Source organism: Urocampus carinirostris, chromosome 20 (assembly GCF_059441175.1).
Source record: "Urocampus carinirostris isolate Australia breed hairy pipefish chromosome 20, RoL_Ucar_1.0, whole genome shotgun sequence".
NCBI lineage: Eukaryota > Metazoa > Chordata > Actinopteri > Syngnathiformes > Syngnathidae > Urocampus > Urocampus carinirostris.
This window is the reverse complement of record NC_142368.1, coordinates 28,383,464-28,404,184: the sequence shown is the minus strand read 5'-3', so window position 1 is coordinate 28,404,184 and position 20,721 is coordinate 28,383,464. Positions and strand designations below refer to the sequence as shown.

The following is a 20,721-nucleotide window of genomic DNA, read 5'->3' as shown; positions in this document are numbered from 1 at the left end:
TTTTGATGGCCATATTTAAGCACTTTTCAGGCACAGTGCCTTCAAGAAATAAATGTTCTTTTGCATCATTTATTTATAGCAAAACATATTAAATTACTAATTGCTAAATTATTTCATGCTTAATGTTTTATTATTATTGATAACATATCATTACAAAAAGATGTGTGCAGAGCCAAAAGAGTCGTTTTTTAAAAATAGAGCTGTCCTCTTGGGTGCGACCAGGATGGAGCTCTGACGCTTCACATGACAACGCCATAATTGCAAGCCAACAGAGAAGGCGTTTTGCCGTCAATTTCAGGCACCTTTTAAAACAAAATCATTTATTGCGTGGTCCATCGAGTCAGACAGCCCAAAAACATGGCAATGGCAACCATTTCACGCATTTACAGCAATTCACCCACAATTCAAGCATTTCCTGACCTTGAAAACACATCATTAAATGTCAAGCATTTTCAAGACTTTCAAATTTGGAATTTTAATTACAAAGAGTTTAATCATACTTGTTTCTTTTTATTGGCATTATATCTCAAACACACGTACATTTTCATTACAGTTGCTGTTGGCGATGGCAATAACCAAAATACTCACAATAATCCTCTCAACCAATTACTTTTCTTTCTCTTTGCTTCAGAAAGGCACACGTGCTTTGAATTCCATTCCAGTTGAACAGGCAACGTAAACAACGGACTGTTTTAACGGCATGTCAGCGCAATAATTTATAACCAAAGTCTTCTATAGGAGGGGTGTCAAACTCATTTGACAAATAAATGAAAGAAAGACAGAAAGAGAGAATGAGAGAGAGAGAACAAGAGAGGAAAAGAGGGCAAACAAGAGACAGAGGGGAAAAGAAAGACAGAATGACAAAAAGAGGGGAAGAAAGAGAGAGTGATCTAGAGAGAAAGAGAAAGTGAAAGAGTTAAGAAGAGACGGATAAAGAGGAAAAGAGGAATAGAGAAAAAGAGAGAATAGGAGAAAAAGAAAAAGGGAAAAATACAGGGAAAAGAAAGAAAGAAGAGAGAAAAAGAGAGAAAGAGAGACTTGTAGAGAAAGAGAGAGAAATAAGGCAAAAGAGAGATACAGAAAGAAATCTAGAAAGAAAAGAAAAGATTGAAAAAGAGAAAGTGAGAAAGAGAGAGTGAGTGAGAGAAAAAAAGAGAGAAAGTGAAAGAGATAAAAGGAGAGACAAAGAGATAGAAAAAAGAACAAAAAGGGGAGGAAAAAAGAGAGAGACAGAAAAAAAGAAAGATAGAGAGAGAGAAAGTAATACAGCTCCAGTTGCTTTTCAAGTGGAACTTAGCTTTGTCAACATTAAGTGGACGTATTTCAAACTGCAGCTTATTTTTCCCCTGTGCTTTTCTGGGCTGAAAAAAAACGTGCATGATCTGGGTTGTGGGGTGCATGTTTGACACCTGTGTTCAAAAGTCTATCGATTGGTAACTTAAAAGCGAGGATCCGAAGAAATGGATATTTTGCTCAGTGTATAAATGTTCATTGATAGTATAGAAAAACAAAATATACAAACAGAGATGACCCCCCACATTTTTAATGTCCCATATACTTTATAAATATGAAACTCAACAAATCAGGGGAGCTTAGGTCGCCCCCCCTGGTGGTCGGGCAAAGAGGCCGAGAGAGCAAAAAGTGTTCCCATCTTAATGTGGCAGAGACCGCTCACCCTTTACAAAGCCTCAAACTCGTCAATTCTCTGCTTGGTGTTGCCTTGGCGGATTTGCTTGAGGGTTTTGTATTTATCACGGCCAGCTCGGACATTTTCCGAGTGGAGGAGATCATTTTGGGTGTTCCTAGAATGGTCCCGGGATTGGGCCAGCTCGTCCGTCAGATCCTGAAAGAGATCGGCAAAATTGCTTTAGATGATAATGATAATTTTGTATCAAAGATTGGTTACCTATGGCTTGCGAGCCATATATGGCTCTTTTCATGAGCACATAAGGCTCGGAGATAAAACCCTACTCATACAAATCTCATTTATAGCATTCCAAATCTGATTAGCGTGGATTCGAATCAAGTGCCCACATCGCTAACGCAGCGCTAACAATTTGAATCATTAAGTCCAGTATATAAAGAGCATACTTCCTACTTAAGGGTAAAATCTTGAGGATAAAATGTCAATCATGAGGGCGGGCCGCTTCGCTGTTTTTTTTTTTTTTTTAATCCACTCGTTGTGTGTTCTGTTTCTTTTTTTGTGGAGGAGCTACACAACTTGCACGATACCCTGACGACCCCGGAGTGGTAATTTTTGCCATCTCTGACAAGCCGTTCGTAATCAGTAAAGGCAAATATCGTGCTTTCGAGATCGGCAGGGGAGCGTGTGTGCTGCGCACTTAAGAGTTGAAGAGTGCACTTAAACGCCGGGGTGTTCATTGTCAGGAATTGCAAAAATCACCCTTCTGAGGTAGTCAGGGTACCGTGCAAATAAAATGTAAACATTTCAGGTTTTTTTCTTTCCTTTTTTCTCTCCTTTCTTTAATTGCTTTCTTTTTTTTCTTTTCTTATTTATCTTTTTTTCAACTGTTATAAGGTGCGTTGCGGTTGTTTTGAGTCTCTTTATTTTGTCTTCTTCTGTGGTGCTTTTACACTCGTTTTCGGTGGCACAACAAATTACAGTGACATCTATTGGGCAAATAATACATCCTGTCCCTTTAACTTTCCTATTAAGGCAGGGGCCTCAAACTGTAATCCTGGGGTCCGCACTTGGCCCCTGGACAGCGAGTTTGAGACCCCTGCTTTGTATGGAAACTCGATAAACAATTTAGGTTCACTGTTAAGGCACTTTAAGATAAAACCACAGAAAACCTATAAAGAGCCAGAAACACCAGCCAATCACAGTGAGGAGTTTGGTTTGGTGAGCAGTGGGAAAGGGTGGATCTATACAACAAAGCACACTCCCCTCACTCTCACACTTGCACGGTGCGCTGAAGGAAAATACAGCCATGAACTTCATGCTTGCAGTTTTTTGTGACATATTTTCAAAAGAACTCTGCTTGCATCTTGTTTTAAAACCAATATTTATGAAAAAAAGTCTTGATGATCTTAAATAACTGTGAGGGGGAGACGAGTTTAAAGTGGTATATTTGTTGATATGTGACACAAGAATAATGCCAGCGCCTATTTCATAAATTTGTCAAATAATCTAACGTCACACAGTGAAATAAAATGTGCTGAAAATTTGGCTTTCTTTTGGAGAGTGAGTTTGCTGAATTTTGTCATAAAATATATGGTATGGCTCCTCAAAGAAAAACATACAAAACAAAATATTTTCCTGAGCCCTTCATTAAAAGTTACCTTGAGCTGCTTCTTAAGGCGCTCATTTTTCTGCGCCTCGGTCTGGCGGTCTTCCTCTGTGCGCTGCAAGTTGTTGATGGCGTCATTGTGCAGATCAGCGCTGTGCATGCTGCCGTTCTCGTCGTCTTCGCTATTGTCGCTAAAGTTGTACATTAGGGAAGGCGGCGGCGGTGGCGTGGACATCCTCTCTACCGCAGCCTGCCTCCCTGTCTGCGTTCGAGACCAAACGGGCGGCGGCGGCACCACGGGCGGCGCCGGTTGTACGGGCACCGTTTGCATCTGTGGCTGCATGGACGCTAGCGTCTGAATTTGCATTGGCGTCAACATCTGCATCTGCGTGGGCGTTAGCATCTGCATCGGTGTCAACATCTGCATCTGCATTGGCGTCAGCATCGGCGGGGCGGCCGTCTTGACTTTATCCAGCTCCTGCTGGGTCTTGATCAAATCATTTTGAGCTTCCTTGGCCTAGTGAAGAGATTAAAAGTCGTTTCTAGTTTCTAAACTTGCAAAATGTAGGGAAATAGTACATGCTTTTGCATGAAATCTATGTATTATATGTTTGTATTTCATGATTATACAGGGATTAGGCATTGTCCAATGTGAGTTTATGAGGGCCGATACCGGTTATTAGTAGTATTAGAAATGGCTACGGCCACAAACGCGAAGTCAGCCGGGAATAATCACACAAAGTAATAAGGTAACCACCAATACATCAGGCTAGTCGACTAAAAAACACCCAGTGAGAAGCCAGAACAAATGGGAACCAGCAACCAAAAGCGGCAACGGCTAGGGCGACATACGCAAAACAATCCGGAAATAAACAAACCAAGGAACATGGTTAAACTGCCGCTAATGCCAGACTATCTGATAAAAATCACATGGATACATGGCCAGGCTAACCGGTAACCAACAACAAAAAGAGCTACCAAATAAAGTGATAAACGCGGCCGAGATAAACCAACTAAGAACCACGGCAAAACCGGCGCTGATGCCAGGCTAGACGATCAAAACCACTGGGTAGACAGCCAGGCTAACTGGAAAGCAACAGCGAAAAGAACAAAGGGTTATAGCGATAAACGTGAAACTAGCCGGGAATAAACCAGGGAACACGGCATTACCAGCACAATATTACACAAGGCTAGCTGGCCAAACAACACGGAGTGAGCAGCCAGTGAGCGCCAACCGGGAGCAAACAAATCAGGCCCGCTATGGGGTTAATCTTTTCTCTCTTTATTTTTCTACATCACTGTCTCTTGTTCTCTGTATTTACTCTCTGACTTTCTTCTTATCTTTCTTCCTCTATATCACTGTCACTCTTTCTCTCTTTATGTCTGACTTTTTGGGCTCTTTTTTTCTTTCTCTCTCTCTTTAACCTACTAATCTGGCCCCCATAAGTTTTTTTTTTTACTATGTGGCCCCCGAGCCCAAATGAGTTTGACACCCCTGCTTTAGAGTAAAGAAGTGAGACTACATTTCTCGAGTTCCCTGGCACATGGAATATTTTGCACCTTATTTGCATAATGGTGGGGAGGAACAGTACGCATTCTGTGTCTGGTTTAAAAACAAAATTCTGTTTAAACAATCCAAGGTCATTTAGACCAGGTTCTTACCCTGAGCTGCCACTCATCCACCTCGTTCTCCTTGCGTTTCCTGGCGTCCTCCAGCAGGGAGATTCTGGATGTGTGCTCCTTCAGCTGCGCAGCCTAAAATCATATTCTTAAGTGATGACCAAAGAAGACAATCTCTCGTAAAAACTAACCTAATTTCACAAACATAATGCGAACATAAAATTCCCAGATTTTCTTCAAAGTATGCGGCATGCCCTATCGTGCAGTGCCACATGTGTGTGATGAAAAGCAGCCAACGCACTGTAGCTGAGGACACCATGAGGCTGCCATTCACACTGCAGAGCATAATGCTCAATTCTCCAATGTTTTTGTGAGATTTTAACTAAATGCATACATCTGCGTGGACGCCACCATGTACAGCTTGCGCAGAAGAGGAAACGTGACTTCACAGGCAATGCATTGTTTGTAAAAGTACTCCTGGACGCTAACGTTGTAGCGTATTTAGCATTTTGAAAGTTATTGTGCTACCGGAAGCTGAACAGAGTCGTCCCCTCGATCATTAATTAAATCCAAAACCTCCCTTTCCCTCCATCGAATGCTTTCCGTGTTTTCGTCCGCTATGGTGTGTTTATTTCTACGCTACGCGGAAGAACACGGAAACTGAGCAGCCGCCCGAGAAGCCTTGAGCGGTGAATCATCCAGCAAAGCATAGCAATAAAAGATGACTTTTAAGAACCTGTTTTGCGTATCGTTACAGTGCAAGTTTAAATAAAAATGTTTCGTGTGTTTTACTTTGTAATGAATACTTAAATAAACCACTACGAAACACAGTTTTGCTCCTGCTGTATTTTTTGAATACGCACTTTTACGCTGGTGTGTGTTGTAAGGTGCAGTGCCTAAATTTGACTTCCCTGAGAAATCAGACTCCCCTTGTGTGAACGTGCAACACTTCCGACAGAACGTGTGTCACAATTGTAGTCTGTATAATGTGTTAAGGAATATTGATTGAAGTGATTAAAACAAAAAAGCAGTTGCAGTTTATATAAAACGTTCAAGAAAACGTCACCAACATTGCAGCGCTGAGAAGCATAGTTCACGCGAAGGGGATTCAGATTTTGCAAAGGAGTCGGATTTACGGACAACAGTGGCTGCCGCAGAGAGCATCTGTGCCCTATCGTGCCATGAGCCTTGTGTAGTGTTAAATACAGAAATAAAACCAGCTATGGAGACTGTGCCTTTTAACACGGTGCACCTTATGGTCTGAATTATACTGTACTGTATTTTCAGGGTGAAATATCATTGGACACTAGGGTTGTCCACTCACAATTTAAATACATCTTCTAGCATTGTTTTCCTTTCCGCTCAGACTAGCGTTTCTTTCTGAACCATGAGTTAGCTCTGTTGCCTTATATATCGAAAACGTACGCAGTTTTCTATGCTGAAGAATAGCTACATTTTTGGATGCGAAAAACTAGCATTATGTACAGCGCCAAATGTTAGCCTTGTCTTCTCATACGTCCATAACTCACATGATTATCTGCATCAAAAGAGTAACAGCCTTTCTTGCATGCTTAGACTTGCATTATGATCTGCTCTCAAAATTACCTTTGACTTCTTATAATTAGAAAACTATGTCATCCTCTACACTGAAATCTAGCATTGAGTTCGTTTAAGTCAGGGGTGTCAACTTCATTTTAGCTTGGGGGCCATATACAGTGGCTTGTGAAACTATTTGGGCCCCTTGAAATCTGTGACCTTTTGCCACATTTCAGACTTCAAACATCAAGATATAAAACTGTAATTCAAAAATAAGTGGGACACAATCATGAATTGGAAAACACATTATTGGATATATAAAACTTTTTTAACAAATAAAAAACGAAAAAGTGGGTGTGCAAAATTATTCAGCCCCATTGAGTTAATACTTTGTAGCGCCACCTTTTGCTGTGATTACAGCTGCAAGTCGCTTTGGGTATGTCTCTATCATTTTTGCACACCGAGAAACTGATATTTTTGCCCATTTCTCCTTGCGAAACGGCTCGAGCTCATTGAGGTAGGATGGAAAGCGTTTGTGAACAGCAGATTTCAATCCTTTCCACGGATTCTCAATTGGATTGAGGTCTGGACTTTGACTTGGCCATTCTAACACCTTGATATGTTTTTTGGTGAACCATTCTATTGGAGCTTTTGCTTTATGTTTTGGATCACTGTCTTGTTGGAAGACAAATCTCCGTCCCAGTCTCAGGTCTTTTGCAGACTCAATCAGGTTTTCTTCCAGAATGGTCCTGTATTTGGGTTGTTAACCATCTTCCCTGTCCCTGCTGAAGAAAAGCAGGCCCAAACCAGGCTTACAATGACACCATCGCCTGATCTTAAACCAATATGCTGACAAGGAAAAACTCAAAACCTCAGCGTGAGGAAAAAAGAAGCCTTGAGAAGAGGCCTCACAAGTGGTAATCCCCCTTCCAGGATGACCGAAGTGGAATAGATTTAGCATTGGGTCACACACACAGTATCAGAAAGGCAAAGAAAGAAAAGAGGCAGAGAAAAAGAAAGACAAACACAGAGAGAAAGAAAGAGAGAGACAAAGCAAAAAGAGAGAGAAAAATAGAAAGAGAGAACAGAGCGAAATAAAGAGAAACAAGGAAAAGTCAGAAAAAATACGGAGAGAAAGACAGAATGAGAGAGAAAAAGGGAGGAAAGAGAGAAAGGGGGAAATAAAGAAAGAGAGAGAGACAGAGAGAGTCAGAGAGACAGAGAGAGAGAGCGAACAGCTAGATTATTTTCTGCCACGCCTCCCCTCCCTTGGGATCTTTTAATTGATCCAATAATATTGGTTGGGACAAAACAACGATTGGTCAATATAAGTGGTAACACGTTACCTCTATCCACGACAAATCTCTGCCTTTTGGCACATTGTTCCTGAAAAAAAACCTCAAGCTTCTTACGAGTGATTGGGTTGTAATGTCCTTAAGGAACAACTTAACTTTTTTGACATGGTGCTGTCCACTGCAAACAAACAAACAAAGCAAGCATGTCAGTCTTTGCTGTCTCCCACCGTGGTTGCTACTTTCGCTCTGCCAATGAAACGCTACTCCGTCCAAGCAATTCCAATTTATCGTAGGAGAGGTAAAAAAAAAAAGTTCTCCAAAGTCAAACGCACCCTTGCTACCCTTGACAGAGCTTTGCGACCACGCAGGGGTCCCTGCACCAATATTTGAGAACCACTATTCTAGTGTTACCTTCTATGCAAAAAATGCCATTGTCATCCTCCACACCAAAAATGACCATCTTCTATGCTGAAAACTATCGTCGACTTTTTGTGCGGCAAATACTAGCGTACTTTTCAACTAAAAACTAGCATCAGAAATTAGTATTTCTTTCTTCTGTGCTAAAAACTATCATTACTGTGCCAAAGCTAGTGTATTTTTCTTTTCAAATTAAAACTTGCAATTGTTCATATGCCCAAAAATCTGCGTGAAAAATTGCCCCCATCATCTGGGCTAAAAACTAGCAGAGTTCTTTTAAAAAATTGTGACTTTTGATCTGGAAAATTTTATGTATGTAAACAGTTGCAAGCACAAACCAGCTGGTCCTGACTAATCTTCTGGCTCTCGGATTGGCGAGCGAAGGCTTCTTTGGCAAGGAGGGCCGCCTGACGTTCCGCCTCCAGACGAGCCGCCTCCTCCTCTGCTCTTCGACGCTCCTGCTCCAACATCAGAGCCCTATGGGTCTGTTCCTCCAGATCTGAAAAATGGTTTATGATTCATCAAGATGTTATTTTTTTTGCCTTGAGTAACAGTAATCTGGTCCCAAAATAGTAGCCAACACTGTTGAGAATAACAAATAATGCCATTACTTAAACGCGTAAATTTTCAGTCGCTGGGTAATCTTGCTAATTGTTTTTTTCTGCCGTTACCGTTACTGACGGTCAAAAGCGCTGAGTTACTTGGTTTGGTAAAAATTAAGCATGTTGTCTCATGTTTAAGTTGAATCAAAGGGTGCAGTCTTCTTGTGCGTAAGGAAGATAAGCAAGACATCCTCGGTCAGACTTTAGATAGATAGATGGTACCATCTATAGATAGATACTTTATTCATCCCCGTCGGGAAATTCACATTTCCAGCAGTATCCTTGTGTTAGAAAATAATATAAGAGATATAGAATACAAAAATACCCAATATAACCTGTGGAATAAAGAGCATTTAAAAAACTGTTCCGAAAAATAGACACTGTAATAAAAATGAGGTAATATGTGGGGTTGGGGTTTAATGTGGGCTTTTACTCCCCCGGGTGGAGTTAAAGAGCCTCATGGCATGAGGGAGAAATGATCTCCTCCGTCTGTCCGTGGAACAAAACTGTGAGAGCAGTCTGTCGCTGAAGCTGCTCTTATGTCTGGAGATGATGCTGTGTAGTGGATGTAGTGAATTGTCCATGATTGACAGCAGCTTGTTCAGTGCCCGTCTCTCTGCTACAGTAGTCAGGCTGTCCAACTCTGTGCCCACAACAGAGCCCGCCTTCCTCACCAGTTTATTAAGACAAGAGACATCCTTCTTCTTAGTGCTGCCTCTCCAACACACTGCCGTATAGAAAAGGGCGCTTGCCACAACAGTCTGATAGAACATCTGCAGGAGCTTTTTGGAGATGTTGAAGGACGCCAGCCTTCTGAGGAAGTACAGTCGGCTTTGTCCTTTCCTGCATAGAGCTTCTGTGTTGGCAGTCCGGTCAAGTCTATTGTCCAGCTGCACACCTAGGTCTTTGTTGGTCTAGACAAACTCTACACATTCTCCTTTGATGGTTCCAGATTCCAGGTGAGGTCTAGGCCTCCTGAAGTCCACCACCATCTAGAGGGTCTGCCAGCTCCAACGCACAGGCCTTCAGCTGTCAGGGCAATACTCCATCTGGACCAGCTGCTTTGCTGGGTCGCAGCTTCCTCAGCTCTCCACTCACCTGGGCTGCAGTGATATTGAGTGTGGGGGGGTGTCCTTCATTCTGTTGTCCAGAGGGGGAGGGACAGCTGCAGTCTGGGGTGAGAACAAGTGGGGGTGGTCAAACCTGTTACAAATGTTAAACTGGTTAACCTTCCCCACATCTCCTTACACGGCCGCACCCCGCTGGAGCCGGTGATGGTATTTATCCCTTCCTGGATCTCCTTTATGCTGTTCTTCTGTAGGTTTTTCTCCAACTTCCTCCTGTACTGCTCCTTCGCTTCTCAGAGCTGCCTCTGCACTCGCTAAGGCCCTCTTCTTCTGGTTCAGAAGGCACTTGATGTCGCTTGTGATCCAGGGCTTGTTGTTGGCATAGCAGCGTACAGTTCTTACAGGAACAACAGCGTCCATACAGAAGTTGATGTAGTCCGTAGTGCAGTTTGCCACCTACTTAATGTCCCCACTGCTGAACCCTTGCAGGAGATCCTAGTCCGTAAATCCTAAGGAGTCTTTCAGAGCCTGCTCTGCCACAGTAGACCATTTCCTGAAGGAGCGTGTGGTTGTTGGTAGCTTCTCACTTATGGTTTATGGTGAGGTATAAGCAGAATGAGGTTGTAGTCTGCTTTCCCCAGTGCAGGCAGTGGAGTAGCACTGTACGCGTCCTTAATGTTTGCATACAGCAGGTCAATAGTCCTATTACCCCTGGTGTTTCAGTCCACATACTGGAAGAGAGCAGGCAGTGTTGTATCCAGGGTCACGTGATTGAAGTCCCCAGAAATTAACAGGATGGTCTCGAGGTGCTGCGTTTGTAGTTTAGCAACAGTGGAGTGAATAACGCACACTACTTCCTCGTTAGCGCGCGGTGGGATGTAAACAATGACAACAATGGCATGTCCAAACTCTTTGGGCAAGTAATAAGAACGCAAAATTACGTCCCTGCAGCAGATGGAAATCTTTGTGTTCACATGCCCAGGATTACACCACCTCGTGTTCACGTAGTCAGGGAGTACGCCTCCTCTCCACTTTCCGCAGGCTTTTGTGTCTCTGTCTGCCCTAACAGCGCTGAAGCCGGGTAGCTCCACGTTACCGTCCAGGATGCTGGATGTGAGCCACGTTTCAGTATAACACAGCAAACTGCACTCCCTGCATGTCTAGATGTTTTCACCAGCACAGCCAGTTCGTCGGTCATATTTATTTACCAACAACACGCGAAAGTGAACATGCTAACATGTTAGACATCTACAATAACACAAAACAATGTGGTACGTGCGGGATGGCATAACAGGTAAGACGGCTATCAAATTTCAATCCATAACATCTATTTGGTGAAACTCGTGAGGAATTTTCTCAATGGTCCCTGCGTCTGAAAAAACTAAATCTTCCAAAACTGTTGCTCTCTCCTCACTGAGAGAAGTCTTATTAGCTATTATAGACAGAGAGAAAGAGAATGTGGGATAGGGAGAGGGGAGGAGTGAAACAGAGGAAGAGAAGGGAGGGAGTGAGTGAGCGAGGTAGTGAGAGGAATTGGATAGTCACTTCTACTGTTAACTTTTGTTGTGAATACAATATTTGGAGTGCAATTGCCTATTTCTACTTGAACAGTTGTCTCAGATCGTGAGAGTTTGATTTTTTTGTTGCACTTCAAGTGTAGGATAAAACTTTTGCTGGTGAGGCACAATAAATATCACAAGGTTCTATAATACAACTATCTGTCTGTTCTTTTCTATTTAGCTGACCCAAATACTGCTCAGAAAATTTCAAATTCTTTGACATCCATCCAGTTATTATTAAAGGTAGGAAATAGTTACTTTCCCTAGTAACTGGTTACTTTTACTATAGAGTAATTCAGTTACTAACTCTGTTTATTTTTGGAAGAAGTAGAGCGGTTACTATAACTAATTAATTTTTTAAAGTAATGTGCATAACACTGGTAGCCAACCCCTAAATGTGTATTTTAAGCACATTTGAGGCTTTTCCACACACCTTGCTCCGCCTTCTTGGTCTTCTCCTGAAACTGTGAGAGCCTCGACAAAATGTCCTTCCTGTCGCGCTCCATCTGTTCCTTCTCCCTCTCAACAGCTTCCCTCTTCTTCTTCTCTTTCTCCAACTGAGCCCTGAGGATAAATAGAAGTCGTCAACTAGAGAGGATGCTAACACAAGGTGCCCGAGATCTTTTAATGGTCAGGGTTAGCCTATTTTAGCCCTACATCTAATAATTACAACCTGGCAAAGTGGGAATATTGATTGAAACCAATGGGAACTAATGAGCCTGTGTTAGGAATTAGCCAGGGACTTGTTGACCAAGTTAGCAACATTTGGCTGTACATATAGCGCCAAGGAGCCCAATTTAATAGGTGGAGCCACTAAGAACAAAGACAATCACCTCAATTTTCTTTTCATTAGCATTTAAAAGGTTGAGGGCCATCCAGGCTTTAATGTCATCAAGACAGGAAAGTAGGTGTTTAATTACAAGGTGCATTTTTCTTTTTTAATCACACATACACACACTGTTTTCGGTGCTGGGTATAAATATCACTCTGACACGCTATAAAATAATTCTAGATCTTTTAAATGAGTTGATTCCCTTAAAACCAGGTTTATTGATCAGTACTTTTTATTACTCAAACACTTTGACAGAGGTTTTATTCCTCCATCATACAGCAACACAAACAAAAAATATATACAATTGACATACTCATAAATAACAAGAGAAACAATAAAAAATGTTAATAAAATAAATAAAATAAAAAATTAGGTGTTTAGACATCAAGTAAAAATTGTGTGATAAGCTCTGTTCTCGAATTGAAGTCTTGCAGTGATTTTTTCCATTAATTTGCTTTAATTTGTCTCTCCATTGTTTTATGTCAGGAGGTTGTGGTTTGAGCCAGGACACTGTGATTTCTTTGCTACCAGAAGCATAACCTTTAGTACATATTTATGTTGACCAGTCAATAATTCTTCTGGCAAAAATTCCTAATACATAGGTCACTGGATCCAACCGCAACTCCCACCCAATAGTTAATTTTATTTCTGTCTGAATACTTCTCCAGAAATTTAATATTACAGGGCAATATGCTTAAAATCACCGACCCTCCCAGTTATGCCAACATAGATTGGAGGTATTTTTTATATTTTGAAGTGATAGAGGCTGTATAGAAGAATCGCATTTTTACAACATGTCATCATTACTGAGATCCACTCGCAGAGCGTTATACAATTTTGAGATAACCCCCTTTATTGACTGTCCTTTAGAGTACGATATTAATAATTCCTCAAATTTAGTTGGCTCCTTAGATATTTTTCCCCATTCATCATGTTTCTGGAGGTAATGCATTAGTTGAAAAATCATTTCTAGGTAGGGCAAATTCTTGTTGGAGTTCGAACGATTTCAATGCTTGTCCTTCGAACACTTAGGTAATCAACATCAATTCTTTTCACGCCCAATTTTCAAATCCCACATCCATATCCCCAGGTTTAAAGTCTGGATTTTACGCTATTTTTGGAAGACCCTGATATTTATTTTTTATTGTTGATCATGTTTTAATAGTTCCCTTAAGCCATTCATTCTGGATTTTTAACTTCTTCCACATCACTACTGATATGTATGGTAACGATTCCACAGGCACATTTGGACAAGACCGCTGCTCCATGTCCACCCATATTGTATCTTTGTCTGTAGTAATCCACAAAATAAGAGCTTTAATTTGAGCTGCCCAATAATAGCATCTAATATTGGGTAGGTCTAAGCCCCCCTTTTTCTTTAGAAGCTAAAAGGGTTTTGTATTTTCCGATAAGACTTAAGGGCAAAATTTCCCATCTTTCCAAATCCTTCCTTATTTCTTTCATCCAATTTCCATAATTTGCATCAAAAAGCTGTGTGGAATGTGGTGTAATAGTCACCCCCAAATATTTAAACCCTTTATTTGTCCATTTGAAATCAAATCTTTCTATCAAATCTGTCGGACATTTTCCTGATATCATCATTGCTACTGATTTGCTCTCATTATTTAAATACCCAGCTACTTCTCCATATATTTTAAAGTTCTCCAGTAGTGGTGGTATTGATAAAGAGGGCTCTTTCAGCATTACCAACAAGTCATCTGCAAACAGTGATATTTTATGCTCTTCTCCTCCTTCATCTAATATTCCCCTAATTTGCTCATTTTGTCTTATTGATTCTGCGAGTGGTTCTACGCTTATTGCAAACAAGAGTGGACTTAAACAGTACTTTCATTCCTGCTAAAGATTGTCTCACCCCCTTGACATGTAAATAAAATGTAGTTTGTTAGAATCAAACCGTTTGCATAATTTATTTGTGTTTCTCTATTGTTTTTTTTCGGACTGAACAATCAATATCCATATCAATGAACTGCAAATCGATCATTTAAAGCTACAATTACAATATCTTGTAAAGATTGCTTCCTTCTTAATTCTAAAGACAAAAAGAGGCTATTTTGGGAACTAATTCTAATGGTAAATTGTGAGCACCACCCGCTGGCCGAATCACTAACCACCGAATTTGATTCTGAACCAAATAAATATAATTTAAAGCAATTATCTCTGCATGTGGGTAAGCATTTTAAAAAGATAGATGTGGGAACATTGGTAGGAACCAATAAATAGAACTAATGTGCCTATGTTGGGAGCTGACAGGGACATAAAATGTAATGCCCATTCCCAGAGGAAGTATGTTGTGAGATGCCGTTGACCACGGATGTAAGATTAAAGAGGCAGAAAAAGATACATTCGTCTCATGAGTCTTAGTCATACAGAAAATGTATTGAACAATTTATAGTAATACAGACAGTAAGACCTCGGTTATCGCGGTTAATGGGGACCTAAACCACCCGCGTTAAGTGAAAATCCGCGAAGTAGCGGCGCACCTTCAAAAAAAAAAAAAAAAAAAAAAAAATTTTCATTATTATTTTTTTAGATCCGTTTAATGGGGAGCAAAACCACCCGCAAAAACTGAAAATCTGCGAAGTAGCAACGCCCCTTCAAAAAGAAAAAAAAAAATCTCATCTCATCTCATTATCTGCACCGCTTATCCTTATTATTCGCGAGCGAGCCCCTAACCCGCGGCGTGGGTACTTTCGGGCGCGATACGCACGACACCGCGGCGGCCTGTCGGAAGTGCAGCAGAATGCGCGTTCATGCGAGGGGGGGGGAGGATTTTGTACGGGAGTCGGATTTGGGCACAACACCGGCGCGCGGTTTTGGTGCGGCTTCCGCTTCACCGCCGTAACGCATAATAGTCTTTGAGATCCCGTCAGCAAACACGAGCTTTAACGTGCGCCACGAGCACCATGCTAAGCCGGGAAGGCTCTCGACTTACTCTGGCCGTACTGATGTACTGGTAGCCCACGGCTGCCACTGCTGGGTCCACGCGGCTTCCGCTTCACCGACCCCTAGCCCCCACAGGCCCCCCCTACACCTTTCCCCCCCATCGAGGGCCGTGTAGAGCCATCGCGGCCCGAGCGGGAGACGTGACGTTGGTGACTTTTTCATCCGCGTAACGAACGCATTTTGTAGAATACGATTGCGCTTTATTGTTTAAATAAACGCATTAATAGACCACGATGGCCCAATTATTTTAATTAGCTTGCTTTATGGTTTCAATAAGCGTATTATATAGAATACGATCGCTTTTGTCGGACGATTCTGTACGGGAGTCGGATTTGGGCACAACACCGGGAAACGAGAACGGCGCGCCGTGCTAGGGTCGTCGGCCGAGAGGGATTCCCGCAGAAAGTAGCGACGCCCCTTCAAAAAAAAAGAAAAAAAAAAAAAAAATTTTTTTTTATTTTTTTTAACCATTACAGACCGCGAAGCTCTGAATCCGCGACCGTCGAACCGCGAAGTAGCGAGGGCCCACTGTAACATAATAACCTAGTTATGACACAGTAGTAATACGATCAGTTGTTATTTTAGAAAAGCATATCAAACTGGTAGCAGAATTGTGTCTTATCCGCTGTGGTTTTTGGCCTGTGGAGATGGAATAAGAGCTTGCTCTGTCCACTCCACGCATCGGCCCGGTATTGCAGTACCTCCGGGAACGGTGCATTCGCAATGATCGCAACAAGGCTATAGGGCTAGGACCTTAGCTTAGCCTTTTGGCTGAGAGTAAGTGTCCCGGCTCCTAGGCTTTGTAGCGTATAATGAACTGACCGATTAACGGATAATGGATAATGAATAACGAAGATAGATCAATAACCCTTAAAAACCCCAAAACCCCAAACCCCAGCAGGTAACACTAATCAGTAACAAAAAAGTACTGGTAGCTCTCAGCTTCAAAAACGTTGGTGACCCTTGTGCAGCCAATAGCAATCTATAGAACTTGTTTTCATTGCTTGCTCAAGATTTAACCCATTTGGCTTTTACCATTATGCTTTCAAGATCGTTTACAGCTGCATTCCCAAAGCAGACTAGCACATATGCGGACTAGGTGTTAAGGGACCTAGATGTCACTGTGCCTCCCCGTAAGACAGCTGCAGCACATGTTTTAACAGCTGTAAAGGAGAGGCAGGGAAATGACAGTGACGTCCCTTCACATCCCATTCAAGAAAGAAATCGACTGAGTGTTTATCAAAGAGGTAGAGCCGTTTCCCTTTGAACATTTAAACTGTTGAGTTTGACAATAACAAAAGGGATCAGCCTTTGGTAAATAGGCTTTGTTTTTTGCCGTCGAGGAGCGTTAATCTGCTTCGAGGAGAGAAGGTTTAAGAAGGGTGAATTCAATGTGAAAGAAAAATGCCTGCCAACTAGTATTTTGGTTCTCTGTGCGTAAGTTGGAGTGATGTTAAGGTGATGAAATGATTAGTGTTTAAAAATTGTGTTTTGAAATAGGAGTTGATGTGCTCAAAATGTCATTTTTACATATATGTAGAATAAATATTTCTCCTCTATTTGCAATTGTTTATAAATGACTGATTAACTTCATTTTCTCGTACTTTTTAAAATGTTTTTTTCTCACCATTATTGCATGGAGTCAGTGGCAATGGCAAAAGTGTCAAGTATTTTCAAGCACTTCACCCAAAAATCAAGCATTTTCCTGTTCTTGAAACCACAACATTAAAATTTTAGCACATTCAAGGATTTTAAGCACCCATATGGACCCTGATGAAAGTACTGAAGAGCAGATGTAAGGGCAGGATGGAAGGGATGAACTGAAGGAGGACAAGTTGGATGGACAGATGGTTGGAAATTTGCTGACTAAGTCTGATGTTAACCCAAGGGCTGGTACCATTTTTGACCCAAAGAGCCATTAAAAACAAAAATATTTTGAGAGCGAGCCACTCCATATACTTTGAGACAAAATACAACAAAACTGTCAAACCCGCTCTCCAGACAAAAGCTAATTCTTCAGTGCTGTCACGGACCAGGAACGGAGACAGGACCCAATTGCGTTCGTTTTACTCAGTTTTATTTAGAAGAGGAAAAGGACTTGCATCCACGATGATCGTCGGTCACAGGTAGCAGATAGCTGGAACGCGGAAGTGGCACTTTCGTTTCGAGTGAAGGTAGTCGTTGACAGCGCAAAAATACAGGTCGATGGCCGCGGCGGAGGAGCAAAAACATAAACGGGTCTAAAAAAGAGGTCGGCAACAGGAATGAGACGGAGAACATGGCAGGATAGAGTCAGGAGTCACAAAAGTTTACCTAGCGTGTAGCGTAGGTTCACAAACGATCCGACGAGGGTTGTCAGGAAGGCGGGGGTTTAAAAAAGAGGAAGCAGCCAATCAGCGTCCGCGGCTGTTGGCGCCAACAGAGCAGACTCAGGTGCCCCGCATCAGTAATCATGACAAGTTAATTTGATCTTACTGAGTAATGTTAGATCATATGATAAACTCTATAAAATAATAATTATGCCAGAGCCTGTTCTCCATTTCAATATAAATATACCACTTAAAATAGGTCTCTCTCCTGCAGTTACCTAAGCGTGTTGAGGCATTTTTGTCCTAAATAATGCAAAACATGGTGCAAGCAAAGTTTATTTTTAAAAATGAGACAAAATTCTGCAAAAGATGATACCAACGTATTTACCTTCAGTGCAGACTGCTCTAGGCTGAGAGAAAGACTGCCCACTCTGTGTATAGCTAAGCTCATTCCTACTGCTCACCCAATCAAATTACTGTAGGTGCTTTTGCAAGCGCTTCTGTGGCTTTTCATCATACAGTGTCTCAGCAATGAACATAGATGTTTTTATGAGCTTCCAGATAAAGAATTATTTCGCCATTTACAGCCAAAAGGGGGTTTATTGGTGTGACACCTGGACTTTAAACCGTAGTTCAAATCGTGTCCCATATATACAGGACCAAAGCCTTTGTCCATCATTAATAACTAAGTTTCACATGTGTGAAAACCAGCTCTGCAATAAGCAATATATTGAAAAATTCCACAGGTACTTTATAATATCAGAGCCTTATGTATTCATGAAAGAGCCATATATGGCTAGCAAGCCATAGGTTTTTGACCCCTTTGCTAACCATAATACAAATCACAACTAAACGAAAAGCTCTTACTTCTCCTTCTGCCTATGCATTTTCTCCTCCCGAGCTTGCATCTTCATCTGCTGCACCTCGATGGAGTCGGGCTTGCGTCGGTTCATGTATTGCTCGTGGTTGCCCATGCACAGCTGCAGAATGCGCTTGTTGATGCGAAGTCTCGGGGAATAGAACACAAAGTCCTAAAAGGAAAATACGGAGTTTGCGTTAGTCATCAGTAGTGCTGTCAAAAGTTAGTTTTCTGAGATTTACCTGCAAAAGCTTTCAGACTTTAACTCAGTCAAAGCTTTAAAGCTAAATTAACTCAACAATGGAGCTGCTTTAAATCTTTACTCTGAGTGAAAGCTTTTCCTTGGAAGTTACAACACATTTAAGACTTTAACTCTGTTAAAGCTTTAAAGCAACATTAACTGTAGCATTGGAGCTGCTTTAAATCTTTAAGTCTGAGTAAAAGCTTTCTCTCAAAAGTTAGTAAAGCTTCAAGGCTTGAGTTAAAGCTTTTAAGCAACATTAACTGTAGCATTAGAGCTGCTTTAAATCTTTAACTCTGAGTAAAAGCTTTCTCTCAAAAGTTAGTAAAGCTTCAAAGGCTTGAGTTAAAGCTTTATAGATGCATTACCTCAAGCATTGGAGCTGCTTTAAATCGTTAACTCTGAGGGAAAGGTTTCTCTCAAGAGTCTTCTGTAACTTTGAGTTAAAGTTTCATAGGTGCTTTTAATCAAGAATTAATGTCTAATGCTTAACTCAGTTGGTGAAACTTTAAAGGTTTAACTTTGACCGTAATAAAGTCTCTGGGAATTACTCACTGGTGATCTTTTGTCGATGGGCTTGATGGTAAACTTCTTGTCGTTGAAGGAAACATTTTTGATTTCACTCCAGGGGAAACCGATTTTTGGTGTCAGTCTGATAGAAAAAGACAATAAGATGAATCGGATGAGAAGTGAAAGCTTTCAACTATCAAAAACAAATCCCTTCCTCCTGATGAGTTGTAAACAGTGTAGAGAATATCGCCATTTTTTTTCTCAGGAAAGTGTCACCTGACTTACAATTGTTTCCACCGAGACAACACTGTTACCGTTACTGAAGGATCAAAAGCGCTGTGTTACACTTTCCGAGTTGTTTACATCGTCATCACCATGCAAAATAGCAGTTATCATATAGTTCATATGTGTAAACATGTGGCCCACAGGCCGGATCAGGCCCGGCAAGTGTTTTAATCCGGCCGGCAAGACAATGCAGAAGGAAGCGCAAGAGAAAAACAGATTACAGTTTGAAATAGGTCCACTCGATGTCGACTAAGCCAGGTGCCACTCGCGAAGCAACTGAAACTGTATTTTTTCCTCTTTGTTACTCTCTTTCCTTTTTTTCTTTGTCTTTTTTCTCTCCTCCTTTTTGCCCCTCTTTTTTTCTCACTCTCTTCCTCTCTCCTTCCTTTATTCTTAATATTTTTCTCACTGTATTTTTCTCTTTCTTTGTTCAAACTTTCTAATTAAGGCTGAGTGGCGAGCACTCAACTTGTGACATTGGCAAACAAAACGACCCTATGAGAGAATTGTCCCCCTGCCGAGAATTGTCCCCCTAGCGGGAGCGTGTACACGTCACTTGCGCTATGCCAATAAAACCATAAAACCATTTTGTATCTCACTTTTATCTCACTTTTTAGGAATGTAATAGCGAAAATGTCACTAAAACCATTTCGTCTCACATTTGTTGGTAATGTAATAGAACGGTAATGCACATTTGAGCAAGTAGCATGTTTATTTTGCCTTTTCTTCCCAATATAACTAGTATTGTTATTTCATTCAATCAACCCGAATACTCCTAATAAAAAACGTAAAATTCTTTGACCTACAACTCATTTTTCAGGTAACGAAAATAGTTACTTTCCCTGGTAACTTTTTACTTTTACTATTGCGTCATACAGGTACTAACTCCATTACTTTTTGGAAGAAGTCGTGAGTAACTATAACTTAATACTTTTTTTAAAGTAACATGGCTAACAAAGGTTACGTATGTTTTTGTGCGAGTTTACGTACGTTTTTGTACGTGTTAATGCACATTTTCGTGTGTGTTACATATGGTTTTGCGCGTGTTTATGTTAATGCTGAAGTAGGCTCCCTTAACTAGACCGGTTGTCTCAGGCAGTGATAGTTATATTTAATTTATTAAACTCACTTTATATTGTTAACTGCTGATTGTTAATTTATGATATTGCTTACTGTTTGTTTTTGTTGCACTTCAGGTATAGGATAAATCTGTTGCTGGTGAATTACAAAAACTTGTTTTTAAAGTAACAGAAATCTTTTCTTTCCCTGGTAACTAGTAACTTTTACAATAGAATCATTCAGCTACTAACTCAGTTACTTTTTGGAAAGAGTAGTGAGTAACTATCACTAATTACTTTTAAAAAAATATATTGC

General features: G+C 41.1%; 1 protein-coding gene and 1 pseudogene across 3 annotated transcripts in view; one reads left to right on the top strand and one right to left on the bottom strand.

The window, feature by feature from the left end:
• Positions 1-489: 489 nt before the first annotated feature.
• Positions 490-20,721, bottom strand: part of ezrb (ezrin b) — a 77,312-nt gene continuing 57,080 nt past the window's right edge. For all 3 annotated transcript variants that reach the window (XM_088324648.1, XM_088324647.1, XM_088324646.1), the window contains exons 8-14: positions 19,108-19,204; positions 18,320-18,483; positions 11,781-11,911; positions 8,458-8,618; positions 4,914-5,006; positions 3,304-3,768; positions 490-1,843 (exon numbers count right to left, since the gene is read on the bottom strand). In XM_088324648.1, the coding sequence (XP_088180774.1) occupies positions 1,679-1,843; positions 3,304-3,768; positions 4,914-5,006; positions 8,458-8,618; positions 11,781-11,911; positions 18,320-18,483; positions 19,108-19,204 (1,276 nt within the window). In that variant the 3' untranslated portion in view covers positions 490-1,678. The remainder of the gene's footprint in view (positions 1,844-3,303; positions 3,769-4,913; positions 5,007-8,457; positions 8,619-11,780; positions 11,912-18,319; positions 18,484-19,107; positions 19,205-20,721) is intronic.
• LOC148346801 (U2 spliceosomal RNA) lies at positions 15,775-15,859 on the top strand (annotated as a pseudogene).